General features: G+C 43.3%; 2 protein-coding genes across 2 annotated transcripts in view; one reads left to right on the forward strand and one right to left on the reverse strand.

The window, feature by feature from the left end:
• Nucleotides 1-9889: 9889 nt before the first annotated feature.
• LOC118375835 (glycoprotein-N-acetylgalactosamine 3-beta-galactosyltransferase 1-like) lies at nt 9890-19510 on the reverse strand. The gene is made up of 4 exons (XM_035762457.2): nt 19445-19510; nt 18952-19144; nt 13919-14583; nt 9890-10512 (listed from the first exon to the last, which is right to left on the reverse strand). Exons 2-4 carry the CDS (start codon nt 19118-19120, stop codon nt 10336-10338), a joined length of 1011 nt encoding a protein of 336 aa, XP_035618350.1. The 5' UTR covers nt 19121-19144; nt 19445-19510; the 3' UTR covers nt 9890-10335.
• Nucleotides 19511-20126: 616 nt separating this feature from the next.
• Nucleotides 20127-25622, forward strand: part of sdhaf3 (succinate dehydrogenase complex assembly factor 3) — a 36271-nt gene continuing 30775 nt past the window's right edge. Inside the window, exon 1 of the mRNA XM_052470115.1 lies at nt 20127-20684. Coding sequence (XP_052326075.1) covers nt 20508-20684 — 177 coding nt within the window. The 5' untranslated portion in view covers nt 20127-20507. The remainder of the gene's footprint in view (nt 20685-25622) is intronic.

A 25622-nucleotide genomic window follows, 5' to 3' on the forward strand; every position in this document is an offset into this window, starting at 1 on the left:
AGAAGCCTCCTCCCTAAGTTTGTTTTACTCACTGCTTTAGCACACTCTGCCAACCCTGATGTCCTTGCCGTGTCTGAATCCTGGCTTAGGAAGGCCACCAAAAATTCTGAGATTTCCATACCCAACTATAACATTTTCCGTAAAGATAGAACTGCCAAAGTGGGAGGAGTTGCAGTCTACTGCAGAGATAGCATGCAAAGTAATGTCATACTTTCCAGGTCCACACCCAAACAGTTAGAACTTTTAATTTTAAAAATGAATCTCTCCGGAAATTAGTCTCTCACTGTTGCCGCCTGCTACCGACCCACCTCAGCTCCCTGCTGTGCCCTGGAAACCATTTGTGAATTGATCGACCCCCATCTAGCTTCAGAGTTTGTTCCATTAGGTGACCTAAACTGGGATATGCTTAACACCCCGGCAGTCCTACAATCTAAGCTAGATGCCCTCAATCTCACACAAATCATCAAGGAACCTACCAGGTACAACCCTAAATCTGTAAACATGGGCACCCTCATAGACATTATCCTGACCAACTGGCCCTCCAAATACACCTCCGCTGTCTTCAATCAGGATCTCAGCGATCACTGCCTCATTGCCTGTAACCGCTATGGGTCCGCGGTCAAACGACCACCCCTCATCACTGTCAAACGCTCCCTAAAACACTTCTGCGAGCAGGCCTTTCTAATCGACCTGGCCTGGATATCCTGGAAGGATATTGACCTTATCCCTTCAGTTGGGGTTGCCTGGTCATTCTTTAAAAGTAACTTCCTCACCATCTTAGATAAGCATGCACCGTTCAAAAAAATGCAGAACTAAGAACAGATACAGCCCTTGGTTCACTCCAGACCTGACTGCACTCGACCAGCACAAAAACATCCAGTAGCGGATTGCAATAGCATCAAATAGTCCCCGCGATATGCAACTGTTCAGGGAAGTCAGGAACCAATACACGCAGTCAGTCAGGAAAGCAAAGGCCAGCTTTTTCAAGCAGAAATTTGCATCCTGTAGCTCTAACTCCAAAAAGTTCTGGGACACTGTAAAGTCCATGGAGAACAAGAGCACCTCCTCCCAGCTGCCCACTGCACTGAGGCTAGGTAACACGGTCACCACTGATAAATCCATGATAATCGAAAACTTCAACAAGCATTTCTCAACGGCTGGCCATGCCTTCCTCCTGGCTACTCCAACCTCGGCCAACAGATCTGCCCCCCCCACCTGCAGCTACTCGCCCAAGCCTCCCCGGCTTCTCCTTTACCCAAATCTAGACAGCAGATGTTCTGAAAGAGCTGCAAAACTTGGACCCATAGAAATCGACTGAGCTTGACAATCTGGACCCTCTATTTCTGAAACTATCCGCCGCCATTGTCGCAACCCCTATTTCCAGCCTGTTCAACCTCCCTTGCGTATTGTCTGAGATCCCCAAAGATTGGAAAGCTGCCGCGGTCATCCCCCTCTTCAAATTGGGAGACACCCTGGACCCAAACTGTTACAGACCTATATCCATCCTGCCCTGCCCATCTAAGGACTTCGAAAGCCAAGTCAACAAAGAGATCACTGACCATCTCGAATCCCACCGTACCTTCTCCGCTGTGCAATCTGGTTCCTGAGCTGGTCACGGTTGCACCTCAGCCACGCTCAAGGTACTAAACGATATCATAACCGCCATCGATAAGACAGTACTGTGCAGCCGTCTTCATCGACCTGGCCAAAGCTTTCGACTCTGTCAATCATCATATTCTTATCGGCAGATTCAGTAGCCTCGGTTTTTCTAATGACTGCCTTGCCTGGTTCACCAACTACTTTGCAGACAGATTTCAGAGTGTCAAATCGGGCCGACTCTTTTCTCTGTATATATAAATGATGTTGCTCTTGCTGCGGGCGATTCCCTGATCCACCTCTACGCAGATGACACCATTCTGTATACTTCTGGCCCTTCCTTGGACACTGTGCTATCTAACCTCCAAACAAGCTTCAATGACATACAACACTCCTTCTGTGGCCTCCAACTGCTCTTAAACGCTAGTAAAACCAAATGCATGCTTTTCAACTGTTCGCTGCCTTACACCCGCACGTTTGATTAGCATCACCACCCTCGATGGTTCCGACCTAGAATACGTGGACATCTATAAGTACCTTGGTGTCTGGCTAGACTGTAAACTCTCCTTCTAGACTCATATCAAACATCTCCAATCTAAAATAAAATCTAGAGTCGGCTTTATATTTCGCAACAAAGCCTCCTTCACTCACGCCGCCAAACTTACCCTAGTAAAACTGATTATCCTACCGATCCTCAACTTCGGCGATGTCATTTACAAAATAGCTTCCAATACTCTACTCAGCAAACTGGATGCAGTTTAACACAGTGCCATCCGTTTTGTTACTAAAGCACCTTATACCACCCACGACTGTGACCTGTATGCTCTAGCCAGCTGGCCCTCGCTCCATATTCGTCGCCAGACCCACTGGCTCCAGGTCATCTACAAGTCCATGCTAGGTAAAGCTCCGGCTTATCTCAGTTCACTGGTCACGATGGTAACACCCACCCGTAGCACGCGCTCCAGCAGGTGTATCTAACTGATCATCCCTAAAGCCAACACCCCATTTGGCCGCCTTTCCTTCCAGTTCACTGCTGCCTGTGACTGGAACGAATTGCAAAAAACGCTGAAGTTGGAGACTTTTATATCCCTCACCAACTTTAAACATCTGCTATCTGAGCAGCTAACCGATCGCTGCAGCTGTACATAGTCCATTGGTAAATAGCCCACCCAATTTACCTACCTCATCCCCATACTGTTTTTATTTATTTACTTTTCTGCTCTTTTGCACACCAATATCTCTACCTGCACATGACCATCTGATAATTTATCACTCCAGTGTTAATCTGCTAAATTGTAATTATTCGCCTACCTCCTCATGCCTTTTGCACACAATGTATATAGACCCTTTATTGGCTTGTTTATTGTTTACTCCATGTGTAACTCTGTGTTGTTGTCTGTTCACACTGCTATGCTTTATCTTGGCCAGGTCGCAGTTGTGAATGAGAACTTGTTCTCAACCAGCCTACCTGGTTAAATAAAGGTGAAATAAAAAATTGTTTTAAAGAATTGCAGGAAATTAGCTGTAAAACTGCACATTTTTATCTCCACCCCATGGCAAAATGATTAGAAATGCAGCAAACTTGCAGCAAACTTGCTTTAAAACTGCAACATTTTCTCTATGCCCCATGGCAAAATGTGCAGAATTGCAGTAAATTAGCTTTAAAACAGATTTTTTTCCACCTTCGCTATTACGAGAGGGCCGCTAAAATGTTTTACATGCAAGTTGGAGGGGTATGGATGTGGGTACACAGACCCACGAGCCACTGGGGCCCCTTATGATGAGTTCAGATTTTCTGGATAAGAGCGTCTGCTAAATTACTTAAATGTAAATGTAATGTAGTGGCCCCCACCCCCATCAAATTTGCCCATTCCTGCTGTAGATGTTAGAGAATGTTAGGGTTTAATGTTTACATATCTTGCATTACTCCTCATGTACAGGTACATTATATACTGCATTCTATACTATTCTACTGTATCTTAGTATCTTAGTGTATGCCGCTCTGAGATTGCTCGTCCACATATTTATATATTCTGAATTCCATTCCTCTACTTAGATTTGTGTGTATTGGGTATATGTTGTGAAATTGTTAGATATTACTTGTTAGATATTGCCGCACTGTCGGAACTAGAAGCATAAACATTTTGCTATACCCGCAATAACATCTGCTAAACACGTGTATGTGACCAATAAAATAGTATTTGATTGTCCCAACACCTTACCACTGCTACACCTGGCTATCAGAGGAGCCTTGTCTGGCAGTGAAACAGTTCATTCAGCCTCATTTACTGCCTTTTTCAAAATAAACATAGCTGATATGGCTGATTTGCTTAAACAAATGTGGTTTCTACTGACAATTGAGATGTACAAACTAGGGCATAAGGGGATGACAAGCGGATAAGAGGCAAACCGTAATTTCGATTAAGACATTAATGAGAGAGCTGCGACGGATGTAGTCAATATAACTATTTGTTCAGCACTTTTGAAATGTACAGAAACAGAATTGAGAACATGGGCTGTTCTTAAGGTGTTCTCCCTGTACACCAAGTCAGAACAGTAGGATAAATAAAGGGGGCAAAAAAGCAGACAATGAAAGCTCTTACAATATTTGATGATTGAATTTCTCAAAACAGGTTATAGGCTACATGTGCACCACCAAGTCAGAACAGTAGACAAAATTAAGAGGGGTAAATAGACCAAATTATTATGGTGAGGCACATGGGCTACTAACAGCTTACTATACAACATACACTTCGTCTTACTTTCTTAGCTACAGTATACATACAGTTGAAGTCAGACATTTATATACACCTGTTGGGGGGTTAGGTAGTGTCAAAAAAAATCTTCAACACATTCAACCATTGATTTGAGGGCAGAATATATGTTTCATTAATTAGTGTTTGATTAAATCTGCAGTCTTTGTTTGTGGTAACCATGGTTCCAAGCAAAGATGTACAATAGAATAAAACAAATCCATACCATTTGTTCATTAAGCGATTTGAAAGGGACAATGAATATTTTGTAGGCTTACTCTGTAATCAATATTTATGTACTCCCTCCCTTCAGCATTCTTCACCTAATTTACAAAAATACTTCAAAAACAACTAAATATAAGAAACAAAATAATGTGTGATTTCTTAGTATCAATCTTTTAAAGCAAGTTTTCTCCAGCCTTTCTCATGCGAAGGCTATGGATTTCTGCCTGCATGGGTGACTGCTACCTGTCATTGTTGTCCTCTTACCAAGGTAAGAGGGGAGAGAGAGATATACAGTTGAAGTCAGAAGTTTACATACACCTTAGCCAAATACATTTAAACTCAGTTTTTCGCAATTCCTGACATTTAATCCTAGTAAAAATTCCCTGTCTTAGGTCAGTTAGAATCACCACTTTATTTTAAGAATGTGAAATGTCAGAATGATAGTAGAGAGAATGATTTATTTCTGCTTTTATTTCTTTTATCACGTTCCCAGTGGGTCAGAAGTTTACATGCACTCAATTAGTATTTGGTAACATTGCCTTTAAATTGTTTAACTTGGGTCAAACTTTTCGGGTAGCCTTCCACAAGCTTCCCACAATAAGTTGGGTGAATTTTGGCCCATTCCTCCTGACAGAGCTGGAGTAACTGAGTCAGGTTTGTAGTTCTAGTTGCTTGCACACACTATTTCAGTTCTGCCCACACATTTTCTATAGGATCGAGGTCAAAGCTTTATGATGGCCACTCCAATACCTTGACTTAGTTGTCCTTAAGCCATTTTGCCACAACTTTGGAAGTATGCTTGGGTCATCGTACATTTCCGATCAAGCTTTAACTCCCTGACTGATGTCTTGAGATGTTGCTTCAATATATCCACATTTCCTCCAAACATAACGATTGTCATTATGGCCAAACAGTTCTATTTTTGTTTCATCAGACCAGAGGACATTTCTTTGTCCCCATGTAATGTTGCAAACCGTAGTCTGGCTTATTTAATGGAGCAGTGGCTTCTTCCTTGCTGAGTGGCCTTTCAGAATATGTCGATATAGGACTCGTTTTACTGTGGATATAGATACTTTTGTACCTGTTTCCTCCAGCATCTTCCAAGGTCCTTTGCTGTTATTCTGGGATTGATTTGCACTTTTCACACCTTCTTTTTGGATGATTTCTTTTGATTTTCCCATGATGTCAACCAAAGACGCACTGAGTTTGAAGGTAGGCCTTGAAATACAACCACAGGTACACCTGCAATTGACTCAAATGATGTCAGTTAGCCTATCAGAAGCTTCTAAAGCCATGACATCATTTTCTGGAATTTCCCAAGCTGTTTTAAGGCACAGTCAACTTAGTGTATGTAAACTTCTGACCCACTGGAATTGTGATACAGTGAATTATAAATGAAATAGTCTGTAAAAAAATATTTGTGTCGTGCACAAAGTAGATGTCCTAACCGACTTGCCAAGACTATAGTTTTTTAACAAGAATTTTGTGGAGTGGTTGAGAAATGAGTTTTAATGACTCCAACCTATGTTTATGTAAACTTCCAACTTCAACTGTATCTCCCTAATTTATGCAACAGCATAGAATACATTTTTTTTGTACTCACCTTGTTGTACTCACTTGAACAGGAAGGTGGCGTGGCGGTCCTTCGTGGGAAAATTTTGTCATCAAACTTTATCGTCTAAGTCTGGCATTCTCTGGATTTAGGGTGCTTTCAAGAGACCTGGGAACCCTGGGGTGGGGGTGATTGAATCATGATGACGTCAGTGATCTTCAGGTCGTAGCTTTTGAAAGAGGCCCCTGTTCCGAATTTACAATTCCGAGTTGGATGAATGTTCAAAATGTATTTTCCCAGTCATAACTCGTTTTTCCCAAGTTCCCAGTTGTCTTGAACTCACTAAAGTCAGATTTTGCAGTTCCGAGTTAACAGTTGTTTTGAGCGCGGCACAAATCATGCTTCATTGACAGTATGGCCAATGTTGAATGTTTATAGTTTTAAACTAGGAAAAGAGACTCTTAATCTTAGACTTTGGACCACACAGCCACTCCACTGAATCGTAGGCTAATAATTGCTAGCCACACTGATTGATTGTTAGCCACACTGACTGATTGTTAGCCACACTGATTCCTTCCAAACCACTCATTGTTTTGCAATTTCCAACTTGTTGTGTAATGTTTTTGGCCGATGAACACCAATAAGTTTTATCTATAATTTCTCTTCATTATTTCTCTTCATATGACAAGGATTAAAAAGGATTTGCCAGTAGATTGTCGACTTGATTCATGATGATGAATGTTAGCTAAGATTTTGAAAGTATGATGTTGACATGATCAGTGCAATCAAAGCTATTGTAGATGTAATGTGATTTGACATTTTATCAGTGGCCAATGACCTTGAGCCTTCTTGGATGGGCACTTCTATTGTAACTCTATGGCAGCACCCAAGGGGCTGGAATTTTCGAGCTCTACCCTTAGACTTGGCGATGATGATGTGTCCTCATGTGTGACAGAACACTGAGACAATCACGGTGCAACACTACCACAGAAAACACTGAGCTACGCTGAAACACCTGCATTTTGGAGCTGATTTACTAAAAAAAAACTGAAAAGAGACCACGTTTCTATGCGGCTTTATTATCTCAATGATATATGTTATTTTACATTGTTTGCAAACTGATATGTGACGAGTATTTATGCCAAAATAACATGCAAAACAGAAAAGCCCCCCCTAAAAAATGTTTGGGCCCCACCTTCCCTGAAATACGGGTCACCACTGGACATAACATAGTAAATCTAAATCCTGGATACTCAAATTAGTGTGACATGTTACATTTGGTATGGTTTCATGAGACAGAATGTTACTCAAGGCAAAAATGAAAGGAGGGTGGTTGGTCGGGGTGGATGGCTTGGCTATATAACACGAACATCTAACAACCAAAGGTCGCGTGTTCAAATCTCATTTAGCATGTTAACTAATTAGCCATTTTTTAACTACTTGCTACTTTGCAACTACTTAGCATGTTAGCTAACCCTAACCCTAAACTTAACCCATTTAACTAACCCTAACCTTAACCTTTATTACAAATTCCTTACCTTAACCCTAACCGAGCTATTGTTAGCCAGCTAGCTAAAGTTAGCATTAGCCACCCAGCTAATGTTAATCGCATCAAATTGGAATTCGTAACAGCATACGTTTTTGCAAATTTGCTTCATATTGTACAGTTAGCAAATTCCTAACATATTGTACATTTTGCGAATTTGTAACATATATAAATTGTTATTCGTAACATATCAGGAGTACGGGACGTATTTATTATTATTATATCTTTTTAAACCCCCCCCTCCCAATTTCGTGGTATCCAATTGGTAGTTACAGTCTTGTCCCATTGCTGCAACTCCCATACGGACTTGGGAGAGGCGAAGGTTGAGAGCCGTGCGACCTTCCGAAACACGACCCAGACAAGGCATACTGCAACGGTGTCAGCTTGCATGTGCCCGGCCCACCACAGGAGTCACTAGAGCGCGATGGGACAAGGAAATCTCGGCCTGCCAAACCCTCGCCTAAACCCGGATACTGGGCCAATTGTGCACCGCCTCATTGGTCTCCCAGTCATGGCCAACTGTGATACAGCCTGGGATCGATGCAGTGCCTTAGACCACTGCGCCACTCAGGAGGCCCCCGCAAATAGATTTTAACAAACAATTGGTCCCCCAAAAAATGTGTCCCTCCGTTAAATTGCAAAATCCCAATGTGGCCCTCGAGCCAAAAAGTTTGCCACCCCTTCCCTAGCCCCTACCCCTGGCTCCTACGCCTATCTCTTACCCTCTGGCTCCTACCCCCTAGCTCCTACCCCTGGCTCCTACACCTAACTCCTACCCCCTAGCTCCTACCCCTAGCTCCTACCTCTAGCTCCTACCCCTAGCTCCTACCTCTAGCTCCTACCCCTAGCTCCTACCCCCTAGCTCCTACCTCTAGCTCCTACGCCTAGAACCTACACCCTGGCATAGACCCTTCATTTGCTGTAGATCTGTTTGCAGACACATATTATCAACATCTCCTGTTTCTTTTCAATACCAGTGTCCTTTTTTAAAAAGGTCAAATGTTTTTCTTTTTGAAAATTGGCATGTGGAACTGAACTAATGTTTGTTTTTTGCATGGGTCTGTGTGTATTGTTTGTCTTTGTGTGGCTTATCAAGCTAGGTTGTCTTATATGTGCATGGATTTCTTCACACATTTCCATACACCCACTATAAATGGTTTGTCTATGGTAGGCTCAGATCTGTTTCCTTGTTCAGATTACATCATAATATTACAAAACCAGTTGTCACATCTTCAGCAAACAGATGGTATTAACCCATTTGTCTCTCTGTAAGTCAGTTAAAATAGAAAGTCATATAATATAAGGATTTATAAAACAAGTGTAATGCTTTATAACTTGTTATAATGATGTAGAATACTTTATAAAGTCTTACAAAAACCTCTTGTCTGTTCCAGTGGTGGGGTGCAGACAGCAGTTGAACCCTGGGCCATGTTGAACCCTGAGTCGTGTTGGACCCTGGGCCGTGTTGGACCCTGGGCCGTGTTGGACCCTGGGTCATGTTGGACCCTGGGCCGTGTTGGACCCTGGGCCGTGTTGGACCCTGAGCAGTGTCCAAACTCTCCCAAGGATGTGGAGTGTGTAAGTGCATACTTTGGGATAAGGGTGGAGAATCGGGACACAGCCTCTCTATCCGTTACAGTTTGACCAAAGCTCAGGTGAACGACAGCACTGCTACACTGATGCTCCAGAGAGGACCTGTATACTCTATTTCTCTATTGTGTTCTTTATGTAGTCTGTGAACCACCCCCTGTACTGTACAAATATTCTACCTCTTTATATTTTTTATATTTTCACACACCCTTGTTTTTACTCATTGTGTTGCTTCAAATAATTGTCCATTAAAAGACACCTTAACTTCCAAACCAAAAACATTGAACAGATTCTCACAGGTCAGGAGTCTCAAAGAAATATAGAAATAGAAATATATAAATATAATTTTATGTTGAAATCTTGACTAAGTTCAGTACACGTCTTTAGCTAACAATCTGAATGTAAGATTGCGTTAGACCTTCAGAAATCTATAGAACACATTAAGTACATACTTCTATTTTCATTTGAACAAAATGCAAAATGTCATGTTAACCTATGTTTTACTGTAAATTGTAAAATATATATATTTACATTGTACAACATAAGCAAAGAAGGAAATGTGAAACTCAAACTGAATGAACTTAGCTGTTTGTTTGAATAAATATATAATAAAATATACACAAAATATAGAATGCCCGAATCATAAGAACCTTTAATAAATATCATATGTACAGATAAGACCTACACAGATTATACGATTAACAGTTGTGGTCGATAGTGCAAGCCTACAGTTAAAGGCAAATTCTGGAAGATTCCTTGCTTCTCAATGCAAATTTGAATAATGATATGCAAATGCCCAATGAGCTTAGTTCAACAGTCTCATTCTGTCACAAAAATAAATGATATTACTCTATTGTTCATGTATTTGTTGTCTATGCAAACAAACAATGTATAGCTTCAAAATATGTTTAAAACTACCATGTCAGTGAATTTGAGAGTGGTTCCATTTCCTCAGTCTCATTGCTCAGCTTACCAAAGAGAGTGGCAATGTCAGGCTGTGGTTTCGGCATTTAAACATGACACAGTAATAAGTTCTTTCTTCAGTGCAGTAGTCCGTCTGTGATATCTCTGTGTTAAGCAGAGACAGGTGTGGTGGTGTTACTCTCAATTTCAGCTGCTACAGCATCAGGGTTGTACCTGTACTTGTATCCATAGGGCCGTAGATGATAGGTGAAGTATTCCAGCGTGTACATCTCTACAGGGTAGATGTAGTGAAATGATACGATGTGATCTGAACAACAATCTGGGCCCTGGGGGAAAGAAGAATGACAGTCTGACTAAGTATATTAATAGTCGTTTAGGTAGTATGCCAAATGCCGTATTAAGCTTGTATAAAACATTATACAAGTTTTTATATAAGATAGACATCAAGCTGCCTCACGCTACAGAAACAAGATATAGGCTCTTGTCTTATGAGCCTTTCCTGCTCGCACAAACCTATAAGTACAAAGCCATGAGTAAATATTTTCTTTAGCTACTCATAAGCCATAATCATGACACACTGAATTCTAATCCCAAAGCATCTATGACACCTTTCACAATACATTACACGCAATATATTTCTTTGTAGCTGTGTAGATACCACTACAGTCAGAGGCTGGCACCAAGATAGCATTGAATGAGCTGTATTCCATCATAAGCAAACAAGAAAACACTCACTCAGAGACGGCGCTCCTTGTAGCCAGGGACTTTAATGCAGGGAAACTTAAATCAGTTTTACCTCATTTCTATCAACATATTAAATGTGCAACCAGAGGGGAAAGAACTCTAGACCACTTTTACTCCACACACAGTAATGCATAGAAAGCTCGCCCTCCATTTGGCAAATCTGACCATAATTCTATCCTCCTGATTCCTGCTTACAAGCAAAAAATAAAGCAGGAAGCACCAGTGACTAGATCAATAAATAAACTAGACTAGACTTGACTAGATCAATAAAAAAGTGGTCAGATGAAGCAGATGCTAAGTTACAGGACTGTTTTGCTAGTACAGACTGGAATATGTTCCGGGATTCCTCCAATGGCATTGAGGGGTACACCACATCTGTCATTGGCTTCATCAATAAGTGCATCAATAACGTGGGTACGACAGTGACCGTACATACCACAACCAGAAACCATGGATTACAGGCAGCATCCACACTGAGCTAAAGGGCTAGAGCTGCCGCTTTCAAGGAGCGGGACTCTAACACAGAAGCTTATAAGAAATCTTGCTATGCACTCCGACGAACCATCAAACAGGCAAAGCATCAATACAGGACTAAGATCGAGTCGTACTACACCGGCTCTGATGCTCGTCGGATGTGGCAGGCCCTGCAAACCATTACAGACTACAAAGAGAAGCCCAGCCTAGAGTTGTCCAGTGACACGAGCCAACCGGACGAGCTAAACAACTTGATACTCCGAGGCAAATAACACTGAAACATGCATGAGAGCACCATCTGTACCGGAAGACTGATCACATTCTCCGCAGCCGATTTAAGACCTTTAGACAGGTCAACATTCACAGGGCCGCAGGGCCAGACGGATTACCAGGACGTGTACTGCGAGCATGCACTGACCAACTGGCAAGTGTCTTCACTGACATTTTCAACCTCTGTCCGAGTCTGTAATACCAACATGTTGTCACACCCTGACCATTGAGAGCCCTTGGATTCTCTATAGTGGTTTAGGTCAGGGTGTGACTAGGGGGGTGTTCTAGAATGTGTATTTCAATGTTGGTGGTTTTGTATGGTTCCCAATGAGAGGCAGCTGGTAATCGTTGCCTCTAATTGGGGATCATATTTTAGAAGCCCTATCTCCCACCTGCTTTGTGGGATATTGTTTGTGTTTGTGTGTTTGGGCACTACGTCTTCACGTTCTTTGTAAGTTTTGTGGTTTTGTTTCTAGTTTCACTTTGTATTAAAAAGATGTGGAACTCAATGGACGCTGCTTGCTGCGCCTTGGTCTGCTCATTTTGAAGTTTGTGACACATGTTTTAAGCAGACTACCATAGCGCCTGTGCCCAAGAACACTAAGGTAACCTGCCTAAATGACTACTGACCCGTAGCACTCACGTCTGTAGCCATGAAGTGCTGTGAAAGGCTGGTCATGGCTCACATCAACAGCATCATCCCAGGAACCCTAGACCCACTCCAATTTGCATACCGCCCTAACAGATCCACAGATGATGCTGTCTCTATTGGACTCCACACTGCCCTTTCCCACCTGGACAAAAGGAACACCTATGTGAGAATGCTGTACATTGACTACAGCTCAGCATTCAACACCATATTGCCCTCAAAGCTCATCAATAAGCTAAGGACCCTGGGACTAAACACCTCCCTCTGCAACTGGATCTTGGACTTCCTGACGGGCCGCCCACAAGTGGTAAGGGTAGGTAACAACACAACCACCACGCTGATCAACACAGGGGCCCCTCAGGGGTGCGTGCTCAGACCCCTCCTGTACTCCATGTTCACTCATGACTTCACGGCCAGGCACGACTCCAACACCATCATTAAATTTGCAGATGACACAACAGTGGACTGCCTGATCACAGACAACAACGAGACAAACTATAGGGAGGAGGTCAGAGACCTGGCCTTGTGGTGCCATGACAAAAACCTCTCACTCAACATGATCAAGACAAAGGAGATGATTGTGGACTACAGGAAAAAGAGGACAGAGCACGCCCCCATTCTCATTGACGGGGCAGCAGTGGACAGGTTGAGAGCTTCAAGTTCCTTGGTGTCCACATCACCACCAAACTGGTCCAAGCACACCATGACAGTCGTAAAGCAGGGCACGACAAAACCTATTCCCCCTCAGGAGATTGAAAAGATTTGGCATGGGTCCTCAGATCCTCAAAAGGTTCTACAGCTGCACCATCGAGGGAATGGTTGCATCACTGAATGGTATGGCAACTGCTCGGCCTCCGACCGCAAGGCACTACAGAGGGTAGTGCGAACGGCCCAGTACATCACTGGGGCCAAGCTTCCTGTCATCCAGGACCTCTATACCAGGCAGTGTCAGAGGAAGGCCCTGAAAATTGTCAAAGATTCCAGCCACCCTAGTCATAGACTGTTCTCTCTGCTATCGCACGGCAAGTGGTACCGGAGCGCCAAGTCTAGGTCCAAGAGGCTTCTAAACAGCTTCTACCCCCAAGCCATAAGACTCCTGAACAGCTAATCAAATGGCTACCCAGACTATTCACATTGCCCCCCACACCTCTCCACACCTCTCTCTGTTGTCATCTATGCATACTCACTTTAATTAACTCTACCTACATGTACATACTACCTCAACTAACCGGTGCATCCGCACATTGACTCTGTACCGGCACCCCCCTGTATATGTTATTTTTTTACTGCTCCTCTTTAATTACTTGTTACTTTTATCTCTTATTTTTAATCTTTTTTTTTTTAAATGCACTGTCGGTTAGGGGCTCGTAAGTAAGCAATTCACTGTAAGTATGTAAAGTATGTAAAGTATACAACAGGTGCCGAATACACCTGTTGTATTCGGCACATGTGACTAATAAAATTTGATTTGATTAGATTACGCATGGAGACAGCATCACACCCACATACAGACCTGAAAATATAATTGAATAGAGTGATATGTATGATCATACTTGATGTAAGTGTCCACTTCATTAGGGTTAGACTATGCTTACCTCTCTTGGTTTGTAGTGGTCGTATAAGAGATACCAGGGCAGTTTTCTGGGTGGCTCTTTGACCAGGTACTTCTGTGGTGGATAGGGATGAAACGTCTGCCTTCCCTTCACATCTCTGGAGTCCCCCGGCTCCACACCCATAGTCTCCATACACTTCCCTAGAGCCATGTCTTCTATGGTGGAGAAGTGGGAACATTTCCCAGTGTCGAATCCCTTGATGAACCTTCTGACGGCTTCTTTACTGAGGACATAGCCGGCTCCACCACTCATGTAACCCTGCTGGACGAACGGGCGGAACCTTCTCCCAAAGTATACAGGCTTCTCCGGGTCCTGTTTAGACAATGTGTGTCGGAGGTTCTCGATGACCACGAACGTGTCATCGTCGGCTTTGAGGACCCAGTCATAGTCGTTGCGGTGGTGTTGGTAGATGTACTGGAAGGCTCTGATGGTCTTCCAGTAGAGCTGGTCTCGTCCCTCAGTTACGTTGAGCCCCACCGTGGGGAATTCTGTCTCCACTGAGCTCATGTAGAGGACTTTGTTGCATCGTTTGCCCCAGGTGGCCCGGATGTGTTTGGTTCTGGACTCCAGGTTCTTAGGCCCAGTCATGATCCAACATAGTACTCGTACATTTTGGGACAGGCTGGCTGCAACACTCCTGTCCTCATCTGAAAGAGATCATTTAAAAATAATGAATAAAAAGTGTGGTCAATTAGCACATGGTGTCCCAAACTTGGTCCTGGTGTGCGTGCTTAGACACCTCCTGTACTCCCTGTTCGCCCACATCTGCGTGGCCGCGCACAATTTCAACACCATCATTAAGTTTGCTGACGACACAACGGTGGTTGGCCTGATCGCCGACGACGATGAGCCAGCCTACAGGGAAGAGGTCAGAGACCTAGCAGTGTGGTGCCAGGACTATAACCTCTCCCTCAACATCAGCAAGACAAAGGAGCTGATTGTGGACTACAGGAAACAGAGGACCAAGCCCGCACCCTTCCACATCGACAGGGCTGTAGTGGAGCAGGTCGAGAGCTTCAAGTTCCTCTGTGCCCACATAACTAAGGAATTATCATGGTTCACACACACACCAACACAGTCATGAAGAGAGCATGACAACACCTCTTCCGCCTCAGGAAGCTGAAAAGATTTGGCATGGGCCCTCAGAACCTCTAAAAGGTATACAGCTGCACCATTGAGATCGTCTTGACTGGCTGCATCACGGCTTGGTATAGCAACTGCTTGGCATCTGACCCCAAGGCGCTACAGATGGTAGTGTGTACGGCCCAGTACATCACTGAGGCCGAGCTCCTTGCCATCCAGGACCTCTGTACCAGGTGGTGTCAGAGGAAGGCCCTAAAAAGTTATGTTCTATCTGCTACTGCATGGCAAGCTGTACTGGTGCACCAGGTCTGAAACCAACAGGGCCCTGAACAGCTTTTCAAATAAAATCTCATTTGATTTGTCACATACACATGGTTAGCAGATGTTATTGTGAGTGTAGCGAAATGCCTGTGCCTCTAGTTCTGATCATGCAGTAATATCTAACAAGTAATCTAACAATTTCACAACAACTACCTTATACACACAAGTGTAAAGGAATGAATAAGAATATGTACATAACAAATATTTGAATGAGCGATGGCCAAACGGCATAGGCAATATGCAGTAGATGGTATAGAGTACAGTATATACATATGAGATGAGTAATGTAGGGTATGTAAACATTTTATAAAGTGGCATTGTTTAAAGTGGTTAGTGATACATTTATTACATCAATTTTTCATTATTAAAGTGGCTAGAGATGTGTGTTGGCAGCAGCCACTCAATGTTAGTGATGGCTGTTTAACAGTCTGATGGCCTTGAGATAGAAGCTGTTTTTCAGTCTCTCGGTCTCCGCTTTGATGCACCTGTACTGAGCTCGCCTTCTGGATGATAGCAGGGTGAACAGGCAGTAGCTCGGTTGGTTGTTGTCCTTGTCTCGGACCAGCGTTGAACAGATCTGAGCACGGGCGCTACCTTTTTTAGTTTCTGTCTATAAGCTGGGAGCAACTAAATGGAATCGTGGTCAGATTTTCCGAAAGGAGGGTGGGGGAGGGCTTTATATGCGTCGTGGAAGTTAAAATAACAATGATTCAGGGTTTTGCTGATAAAATTTTGTGAGCCTTGTTTTCAGATTAGCCCCAGCTACAATAAATGCAGCCTCAGGATATGTGGTTTCCAGTTTACATAGAGTTTAATGTAGTACTTTCAGGGCAGTCGATGTGTCTGATTTGGGCGGGATATACACGACTGTGATTATGATCGAAGAGAATTCTCTTGGTAGATATTGTGGTCGGCATTTGATTGTGGGGAATTCTAAGTCGGGTGAACAAAAGGACTTGAGTTCCTGTATGTTGTTATGATCACACCACGTCTCGTTAATCATAAGGCATACACCACCGCCCTTCTTCTTACCAGAGAGATGTCTGTTTCTGTCGGCGTGATGCGTGAAGAAGCTGGGTGGTTGTACCGACTCTGACGTATCCCGGGTGAGCCATGTTACCGTGAAACAAAGAACGTTACAATCTCTGATGTCTCTCTGGAAGGCAACCCTTGCTCGGATTTTGTCTACCTTGTTGTGAAGAGACTGGACATTGGCTAGTCGTTTGCTCGGGAGCGATGTGCGATGTGCCCTTCTACGGAGCCTGACCAGAAGACCGCTCCGTCTGCCCCTTCTGCTGCGCAGTTGTTTTGGGTCACCGGCTGGGATTCGATCCATGTCCTGGGTGGTGGGCCAAACAGAGGATCCACTTCGGGAAAGTCGTATTCCTGGTCGTAATGTTGGTGAGTTGACGTTGCTCTTATATCCAATAGTTCCTCCCGACTGTATGTAATAAAACCTCATATTTCCTGGGGTAACAATGTAAGAAATAACACATAAAAAAACTAAATACTGCATAGTTTCCTAGGAACGCGAATCGAGGCGGCTATCTCTGTCTGCGCTGGAAGTAAGACTGCTAAATATCCGATAGGCTAAGGTACAGGCGGAGAATTTTCTAAATGCGTTTTTAGTGAGGCAGGCAAAAACTATCATACACGGGAGGATTAAATTACGGGGGAAACAGAGCTCCGAATAGAAGTGTGTCACAAAAAATACAATACCTCACAATGATGGGGTGCCTCAAACTGAACGAAATAGTGTGATAATGACGTAAAGGTGTGTGAACAGGTGATCAGAATTCAGGTGATTGGGATCTGGAGAGTGAGCTGCGTTCAGGGGATCTATGTGGTGTTGGAGCATATCATGAAACAAGGTGAGATCCAGATGCAGACACAAGAGGCAGATTGTTGGAGCTTTACAGTGTTTATTAATCCAAAAGGAGTAGGCAAGAGAATGGTTGTAGACAGGCAAAAAGTCAAATCCAGATCAGAGTCCAGGAGGTAAAAAGTGGCAGACAGGCTCATGGTTAAGGCAGGCAGAATGGTCAGGCAGGTGGGTACAAAGTCCAGAAAGAGGTAAGGGTCAAAACCTGGAGGACTAGAAAAATGAGAAATGCAAATAGCACGAGAACAGGAGAAATGCTGGTTGACTTGGAAACACAAGACGAACTGGCACAGAGAGACCGGAAACAGGGATAAATACACTGGGGAAAATCAACGACACCTGGAGGGGGTGAAGACAATCACAAGGACAGGTGAAACAGATCAGGGCGTGACAGAGCATGTGAGTTGGAAGCAGACATTACAGCTGTTACTGTTAATTATCTATCTTCTTGACTAGTTACTTCATCCTTACATATTGGCACATTCTGTACAATGACAATCTAAATGATTCTGTGTGTTCAACTTTGTGGCAACAGTTTGGGTAAGGCCCTTTCCTGTTTCAGCATGACATTGCCCCCGTGAACAAAGCAAGGTCCATACAGAAATGGTTTGTTGAGACTGGTGTGGAAGAACTTGACTGGCCTGAACAGAGCCCTGACCTCAACTCCATCTTACACCTATGGGATAAATTGGAACGCCAACTGTAAACCAGTTCTAATCGCCCAATATCAGTGCCCGACCTCACTGATGCTCTTGTGGCTTAATGGAAGCAAGTCTCCACAGCAATATTCCAACATTTAGCGGTTTCCTTCTTCTCTGGCAGCTGAGTTAGGAAGGACGCCTGTATATTTGTAGTGACTGGGTGTATTGATACACAATCCAATGTGTAATTAATAACTTATCGATGCTCAAATGGATATTCATTGTCAGATTTTAGTTTTTACCCATCTACCAATAGGTGGGGTTTCCTTCTTTGCTAGGCATTGGAAAACCTCCCTGGCCTTTGTGGTTGAATCTATGTTTGAACTTCACTGCTTGACTGAGGTACCAAAAATCATGTTAAACACTTATTGCACACAGAGCGAGTCCATTCATTTATTTTGTGACTTCTTAAAGCACATTTCAACTTTTCAAAACATTTCAGCTATTCATTTTTTATACATTTGCAATAATGTCTAAAAACCTAATTCCAATTAGACATTATGGGGTATTGAATGTAGGGCAATGACACAAAATCTCAATTTAATCCATTTTAAATCAGGCTGTAACACAACAAAATGTGGAAAAAGTCAAGGGGTTTGAATACTTTCTGAAGGCACTGTATTTTAATCAGCTGTGTAGTGATAGGGCACCAACGTTTTTTTGTTGGGGGGCCAGGACCGAGTTTGGGAAACTGTACTTTATCCAAAGTATTTGGTTGTCATTGAAACAACTGCATTTGGCCAATGCAGGAATCAAAACCCGAACAGTAGTGTTCCCAGCACTGTGCTCAAATCCACTGGCATCTTGGAACCAGAATTCTTTCAGGAATCACAGATGTTAGAAGATTCTCTCACACACACAAAAAAAGCTTTCTACTTAGACCTTACATCGTCATAGCAAGTGGAGAAAACCTCAAAACGCATTTGTTTACATTACATTCGTTTTTGATGAATAACATTTTACTACAATATTGGGATTAAGAAAGCCACAAATAAAAGGCAGTGAATGGATATTCAGAAGTCAATTACCTGAGTGTATGTGTCTTCGAACCCTTTTGTCATTATGAACTCCACTAGAGTTACCCAGTGAGAAAACAGCTGGTTTTGCAGTGTTGGTGTCTGAGTAAACAAAGTATTGAACAGACAGAAATCCTATACACAGCCCAGACACAAAGGGTACCAGTGAAAGAGTGATCATAATTCCCCTCTTTCAGACCAAACCCTGTGAGTGATACAAAAAAATAAGTGCGTTAGGGCAGGTGAACAAACACTTGTTACTTCCAACCTGTCAAAAATAATTAGCAAATATGCTATATACAGTATACAACTGACGTTGATTGTGCTATCATGTTCAAGATCACTTTACAAGTGGGGATGCATTTAAAATAAAGGATTGTAATAATGACTCTCAATCAAAGTTACTGTTACTTTTAAAGTCACAATAACACATTTTGCAACATTTTGATATTCAAATATTTTGATATTATCGTTGGTCATTTTTACTGGAAGAAAACGGGCTTACCTGTTCACACAAAAATGTTTAACACAAATATTCTCCTCTGATTGTGGATAACGCATAGAAGCATGGATTGGCAAGAGTAAGAGCACATAGAGGTGGGAGTGAGTTTTATAGGCAGGTGAACTCATGGTTTATCAGGGACCTCCTATACTCATGCATGGAATGTTACCAAGCAGTTTGTCTTAATTTTGCCATGTCTGATACATCTGATGACGAGACTGCGAGTATGTATGTACACTAGTAGCCTATAATTGACACATTTTCAGTCTGTGCATGATCATATCCACTGATACAAATGGTATCCGTATTTGTTGTTTAAATTCGGATATTGAACGAACGGTATACGGATCGTGCTTTCATACATTTACCTGCAATCACTTAATTTTTTTCTCTTCATCTTGAGGGAACTCAAATAAAAATGTCCTGTTTTTATAAATAACAACTTTGTAACAGTTCTATTGTCTCAGGTTACGATGGACATTGAGAATCCTCTGACTGATTTAATTATTTTTATATATTTTTTCGTTTAGGCTACTGCTTAGTGCTGCAATGCATATATCATTTGGTTCAAGTCATTTCCAATAACTGGAACATGTGAATTTCACGTGAATAACTTTACGTCCAAATACAAATTCACCGCTAGGGGGCACTATAAGAAAACAGTCATCTTGAGGTTTTCCGATCCAAGTCTGTGAATGGTCAAAGAAAATTCTACTTCCGGGATAAACAAGGGCACGCTGTTTTGTTGAATAACTGTCCTTGTTTTAATGTGACTAAGTTGACAAAACTGCACATCTACAGAGGTATTTGCTTTTATCTGAATGTGTCATGCGGCATTTGTCACGAAAGGACTTGTGAACGGGACGTTTAGCTTGAAATCTGAAAGTTGTGAGTTCGAGCCAGCAGTCACAGATTCGTATAGCTTGTTTAGTTAACATTCACCTGTCATACAATCAGCCACCAAATTGTCTTTGAAGGAAAGTCAAGTAGCTAACCGTCATACATAGTTGGCTAGCGATCTTACTAGATTTATTTGTTTTTGCGTGTATCTCTTGCCAACAACTTCATGGCGAATCCTTCCCATGTATCAAGAGTTTTCTCTTTGTACAAGAGGATTCTACTGTTGCACCGGTTCCTGCCCATTGATTTGAGAGCGCTGGGAGACCAGTATGTCAAAGATGAATTCAGAAGGAACAAAACGGCGGCGCCCGAGGAGGTCACTGTCTTCATGAGGGAATGGGGGGTAAGTTGGCAACACTACAGAACTGCTTGTCATTGCATGTGCACGGTCAATACATATACATGTGTAGCTAATACATGAAATTGATAAGCACGTACTTATACTTATGGTCATGCTAGTTATTGCCTTGAATAGAGGATATTTGAGGGGACAGGACATTTAACCAATATCGTTGGTCCCTTTTTCTAGAAGAACATGTGCCGTTTAATCCCTCGCCGCACGATGGCGGTGTTTACCATAATTCCAGAGCCTAGACAATATCTCTGCATCTGATTCAAGATTTAAGCACAGCACACAATGAACATATGTTATCTATCATCAGTATTGTAGTACATGCAGCGTATCTATTAAGCCCACGTCAATCTTTGGGTTCAACCCATTTATCTGGTTGTTATATCTATGACCGTTTTTAATTTAAGCCATTCAGATATTTTATTATTAGGTTATTGACAGCTGTGTAAGTACCCACTAGTGACCACTTTCAAAGCTGTAAAAAAACGTTGGTGTTGAGGTGACCCCCAGATAAACACATTTTTCAGATATGTTTTGTATCTTCTCAGATCATACTTTATGTACAATTAAAATATTCATGTGCATTTATATGCACAGGATAGCACATGTCATGGGCATTAATGACTATTTCTTACCAATTGAACATATTTTTCATGCTAGTTATTGAGCCTGTATGTCACAGTCACACAATAGCAGCATCATTTGGTTAACTTCTACAAGATAATAGATTTCAGGCATTCACAGCTTACATTTTGAAATGCATTTAGTCTTATTTTACTGTTAAATGGACCTTGTATTGTTATACATAGATACCATTTTTGTCAGTTTGTAATTTTTCTCAGGTGAGCTTAAAGCGGTGGTCCTTTTCTGAGTCAAGATCACTTTCTGAGTCAAAATGCAAGCCGAGATCTAACGCTCACATGTATTGTTGTTCAGACCATTTAAAAACATGATACTGATGGTCAGTCACAGGGTCCACCTCTCAACGTCCCTCCGCTCTCCCTTTCCTCCACTGACACTGTCTTCCAGCTGATGGCGAAACTCGAGTCTCCTCATGCACAAATTCATGATACACTTTCCTACTCCTTCATTACAGTTGGTTGTAGCAGGAGTGGAAGTAGGAAGAATGCACATTTTATGGCTTATAAAAGTGTTGAATAAAGAGTGTTGACAGTGCTGAGTAAGAACTAGCGTTGCATAATATTCTAGTCTATAGCAGCGGTCTCAAACCACCGGGCCGTGGACATTCGCTACCGTGCCACACGGAAAGGAATTGTCAGAGAGCTTGTCAGAGAGCTCCGAGACAGGATTGTGTTGAGGCACAGATTTGGGCAAGATTACCAAAAAATGTCTGCAGTATTGAATATCCCCAATAACGCAGTGTCCTCCTCCATTCTTAAATGGAAGAAGTTTGGAACCACCAAGACTCTTCCGCGAGCTGACTGCCCGGCCAAACTGAGCAATCGGGGGAGAAGGGCCTGGTCACTCTGACAGAGATCCAGAGTTCCTCTGTGGAGATGGGAGAACCTTCCAGAAGGACAAGCATCTCTGCAACACTCCACCAATCAGGCCTTTACGGTAGAGTGGCCAGATGGAAGCCACTCCTCAGTAAAAGGCACAAGATGGCCCTCTTGGAGTTTCCAAAAAAGTACATAAAGCCTCTCAGACCATGAGAAACCAGAGTCTGGTCTGATGAAACCAAGATTGAACTCTTTGACCTGAATGCCAAGCGTCACATCTGGCGGAAACCTGGCGCCATCCCTACAGTAAAACATGGTGGTGGCAGCATCATGCTGTGGGGATGTTTTTCAGTGGCATGGATTGGGAGACTAGTCAGGATTGAGGGAAAGATGAACGGAGGAAAGTACAGAGAGATCCTTGATGAAAACATGCTCCAGAGCACTCAAGACCTCAGACTTGGGTGAAGGTTCACCTTCCAACAGTATAACAACCCTAAGCACACAGCCAAGACAACGTAGGAGTGGCTTTGGAAACAAGTCTCAATGTCCTGGAGTGGCCCAGCTAGAGCCTGGACTTGAACCCAATTGAACATCCCTGGAAAGACCTGAAAATAGCTGTGCAGTGATGCTCCCCATCCAACCTGACAGAGCTTGAGAGGATCTGCAGAGAAGAATGGGAGAAACTCCCCAAATACAGGTGTGCCAAGCTTGTAGCGTCATACCCAAGAAGACTCAAGGCTGTAATTGTTGCCAAAGGTGCTTCAACAAAGTACTGAGTTAAAGGTTCTGAATACTTACTTATTTAAATGTGATCTTTAAGTTAATTTTTAATTAATAATTTGTAAACAGTTCTAAAATCTATTTTTGCTTTGTTATTATGGGGTATTGTGTGTAGGTTGATGAGGGGAAAGAACAATTTCATCCATTTTAGAATAAGGTGAAACTTAACAAATTGTGGAAAAAGTCAAGGGTCTGAATACTTTCCGAATGCACTGTACTTTGTTTCCCTCATTTACTCAAGTGTTTCTATTATTTAGGCAGTTATCTTTACGTTGAAAAGTGTGTGGTCATACGCACATCCTTAAAACATAGTTGCTGGGCTAATAAAGAATACTAGTATAGAACACAAAGGCCCTCACACTGTTAAAGCTCCCAATTCAACGCTTTATTGACAACGTTTCCATCCCAAACAGATCTTCTTCTGGTCAAATTATTGCATCACAATACCAGGCAGCCGTTAAGTGTACCGCTGAGTTTACCAGTCAATTTGTTTTATTTTACCTTTATTTAACTAGGCAAGTCAGTTTTAAGAACAAATTCTTATTTTCAATGACTGCCTAGGAACAGTGGGTCAACTGGCCTAGGAACAGTGGGTTAACTGGCCTAGGAACAGTGGGTTAACTGGCCTAGGAACAGTGGGTTAACTGGCCTAGGAACAGTGGGTTAACTGGCCTAGGAACAGTGGGTCAACTGGCCTAGGAACAGTGGGTCAACTGGCCTAGGAACAGTGGGTCAACTGGCCTAGGAACAGTGGGTCAACTGGCCTAGGAACAGTGGGTCAACTGGCCTAGGAACAGTGGGTCAACTGGCCTAGGAACAGTGGGTCAACTGGCCTAGGAACAGTGGGTCAACTGGCCTAGGAACAGTGGGTTAACTGGCCTAGGAACAGTGGGTTAACTGGCCTAGGAACAGTGGGTTAACTGGCCTAGGAACAGTGGGTTAACTGGCCTAGGAACAGTGGGTTAACTGGCCTAGGAACAGTGGGTCAACTGGCCTAGGAACAGTGGGTCAACTGGCCTAGGAACAGTGGGTCAACTGGCCTAGGAACAGTGGGTCAACTGGCCTAGGAACAGTGGGTCAACTGGCCTAGGAACAGGAACAGTGGGTCAACTGGCCTAGGAACAGTGGGTCAACTGGCCTAGGAACAGTGGGTCAACTGGCCTAGGAACAGTGGGTCAACTGGCCTAGGAACAGTGGGTCAACTGGCCTAGGAACAGTGGGTCAGTGGGTTAACTGGCCTAGGAACAGTGGGTCAACTGGCCTAGGAACAGTGGGTAGTGGGTTAACTGGCCTAGGAACAGTGGGTCAACTGGCCTAGGAACAGTGGGTCAACTGGCCTAGGAACAGTGGGTCAACTGGAACAGTGGGTCAACTGGCCTAGGAACAGTGGTGGGTCAACTGGCCTAGGAACAGTGGGTTAACTGGCCTAGGAACAGTGGGTTAACTGGCCTAGGAACAGTGGGTCAACTGGCCTAGGAACAGTGGGTCAACTGGCCTAGGAACAGTGGGTCAACTGGCCTAGGAACAGTGGGTTAACTGGCCTAGGAACAGTGGGTCAACTGGCCTAGGAACAGTGGGTTAACTGGCCTAGGAACAGTGGGTTAACTGGCCTAGGAACAGTGGGTTAACTGGCCTAGGAACAGTGGGTCAACTGGCCTAGGAACAGTGGGTCAACTGGCCTAGGAACAGTGGGTCAACTGGCCTAGGAACAGTGGGTCAACTGGCCTAGGAACAGTGGGTCAACTGGCCTAGGAACAGTGGGTCAACTGGCCTAGGAACAGTGGGTCAACTGGCCTAGGAACAGTGGGTCAACTGGCCTGGGTCAGGAACAGTGGGTCAACTGGCCTAGGAACAGTGGGTCAACTGGCCTAGGAACAGTGGGTCAACTGGCCTAGGAACAGTGGGTCAACTGGCCTAGGAACAGTGGGTCAACTGGCCTAGGAACAGTGGGTCAACTGGCCTAGGAACAATGGGTCAACTGGCCTAGGAACAGTGGGTCAACTGCCTTGTTCGGGAGAAGAAATACTTTTTTTTTTTTTTTTTTACCTTGTCAGCTCGGGGATTTGATATCGCAACTTTTCAGTTACAAGTCTAATGCGCAAACCACTAGGCTACCTGGGTTCCAGGTTCCAAGCCCGTCCTTTCATTCTATTTGGGGTAGCCTAGTAGTTAGAGCGTGGGGCCAGTAACCGAAAGGTTGCTGGATCGAATCCCCGAGCTGACAAGGTAAAAATCTGTTGTTCTGCCCCTGAACAATGCAGTTAACCCGGTAGGCCGTCATTGTAAATAAGAATTTGTTCTTAACTGACATTCCTAGTTAAATAAAGGTTAAATTAAAACAAAAAATGTATACATTAAAAATATATATATTTCTGTGGCGCACAGCTGCTATGCAAGATGGGAAATGGGATTGGTATTTCATTGTGCGATTACCATGCAGTGAAACAAAATAGCTACGGCAGCAATTTATTTTGCACATATTTTTTGGTCGCAAATGTCAGTGAAATGGTCGCGCTGTAGAGCCCTGATATAACCAATGCATTCAGATTCAGAATCCTCCTATCTCTCTCTTCCCCCTCTCTTTCTCTCTATTCATTCATTAAGAAGTGGGTGAATCACCACTCCCTTCCTCCGTCCTAGCTGCCTCAGAGAAGTGCGGAAGGGCGGCAGGCAGAGCCCAAAGAACAGA

Source organism: Oncorhynchus keta, chromosome 19, assembly GCF_023373465.1.
Source record: "Oncorhynchus keta strain PuntledgeMale-10-30-2019 chromosome 19, Oket_V2, whole genome shotgun sequence".
Lineage (NCBI taxonomy): Eukaryota > Metazoa > Chordata > Actinopteri > Salmoniformes > Salmonidae > Oncorhynchus > Oncorhynchus keta.

Excerpts from the sequence above, each read along its gene's own strand:
- LOC118375835 (XM_035762457.2), bottom strand. The coding sequence starts at position 19,120 with ATGATCACTCTTTCACTGGTACCCTTTGTGTCTGGGCTGTGTATAGGA. Across the intron at positions 14,584-18,951 it reads TCGAAGACACATACACTCAG|ATGAGGACAGGAGTGTTGCA; the intron begins GTAATTGACTTC and ends GATCTCTTTCAG. Across the intron at positions 10,513-13,918 it reads ACCACTACAAACCAAGAGAG|GGCCCAGATTGTTGTTCAGA; the intron begins GTAAGCATAGTC and ends TCTTTCCCCCAG.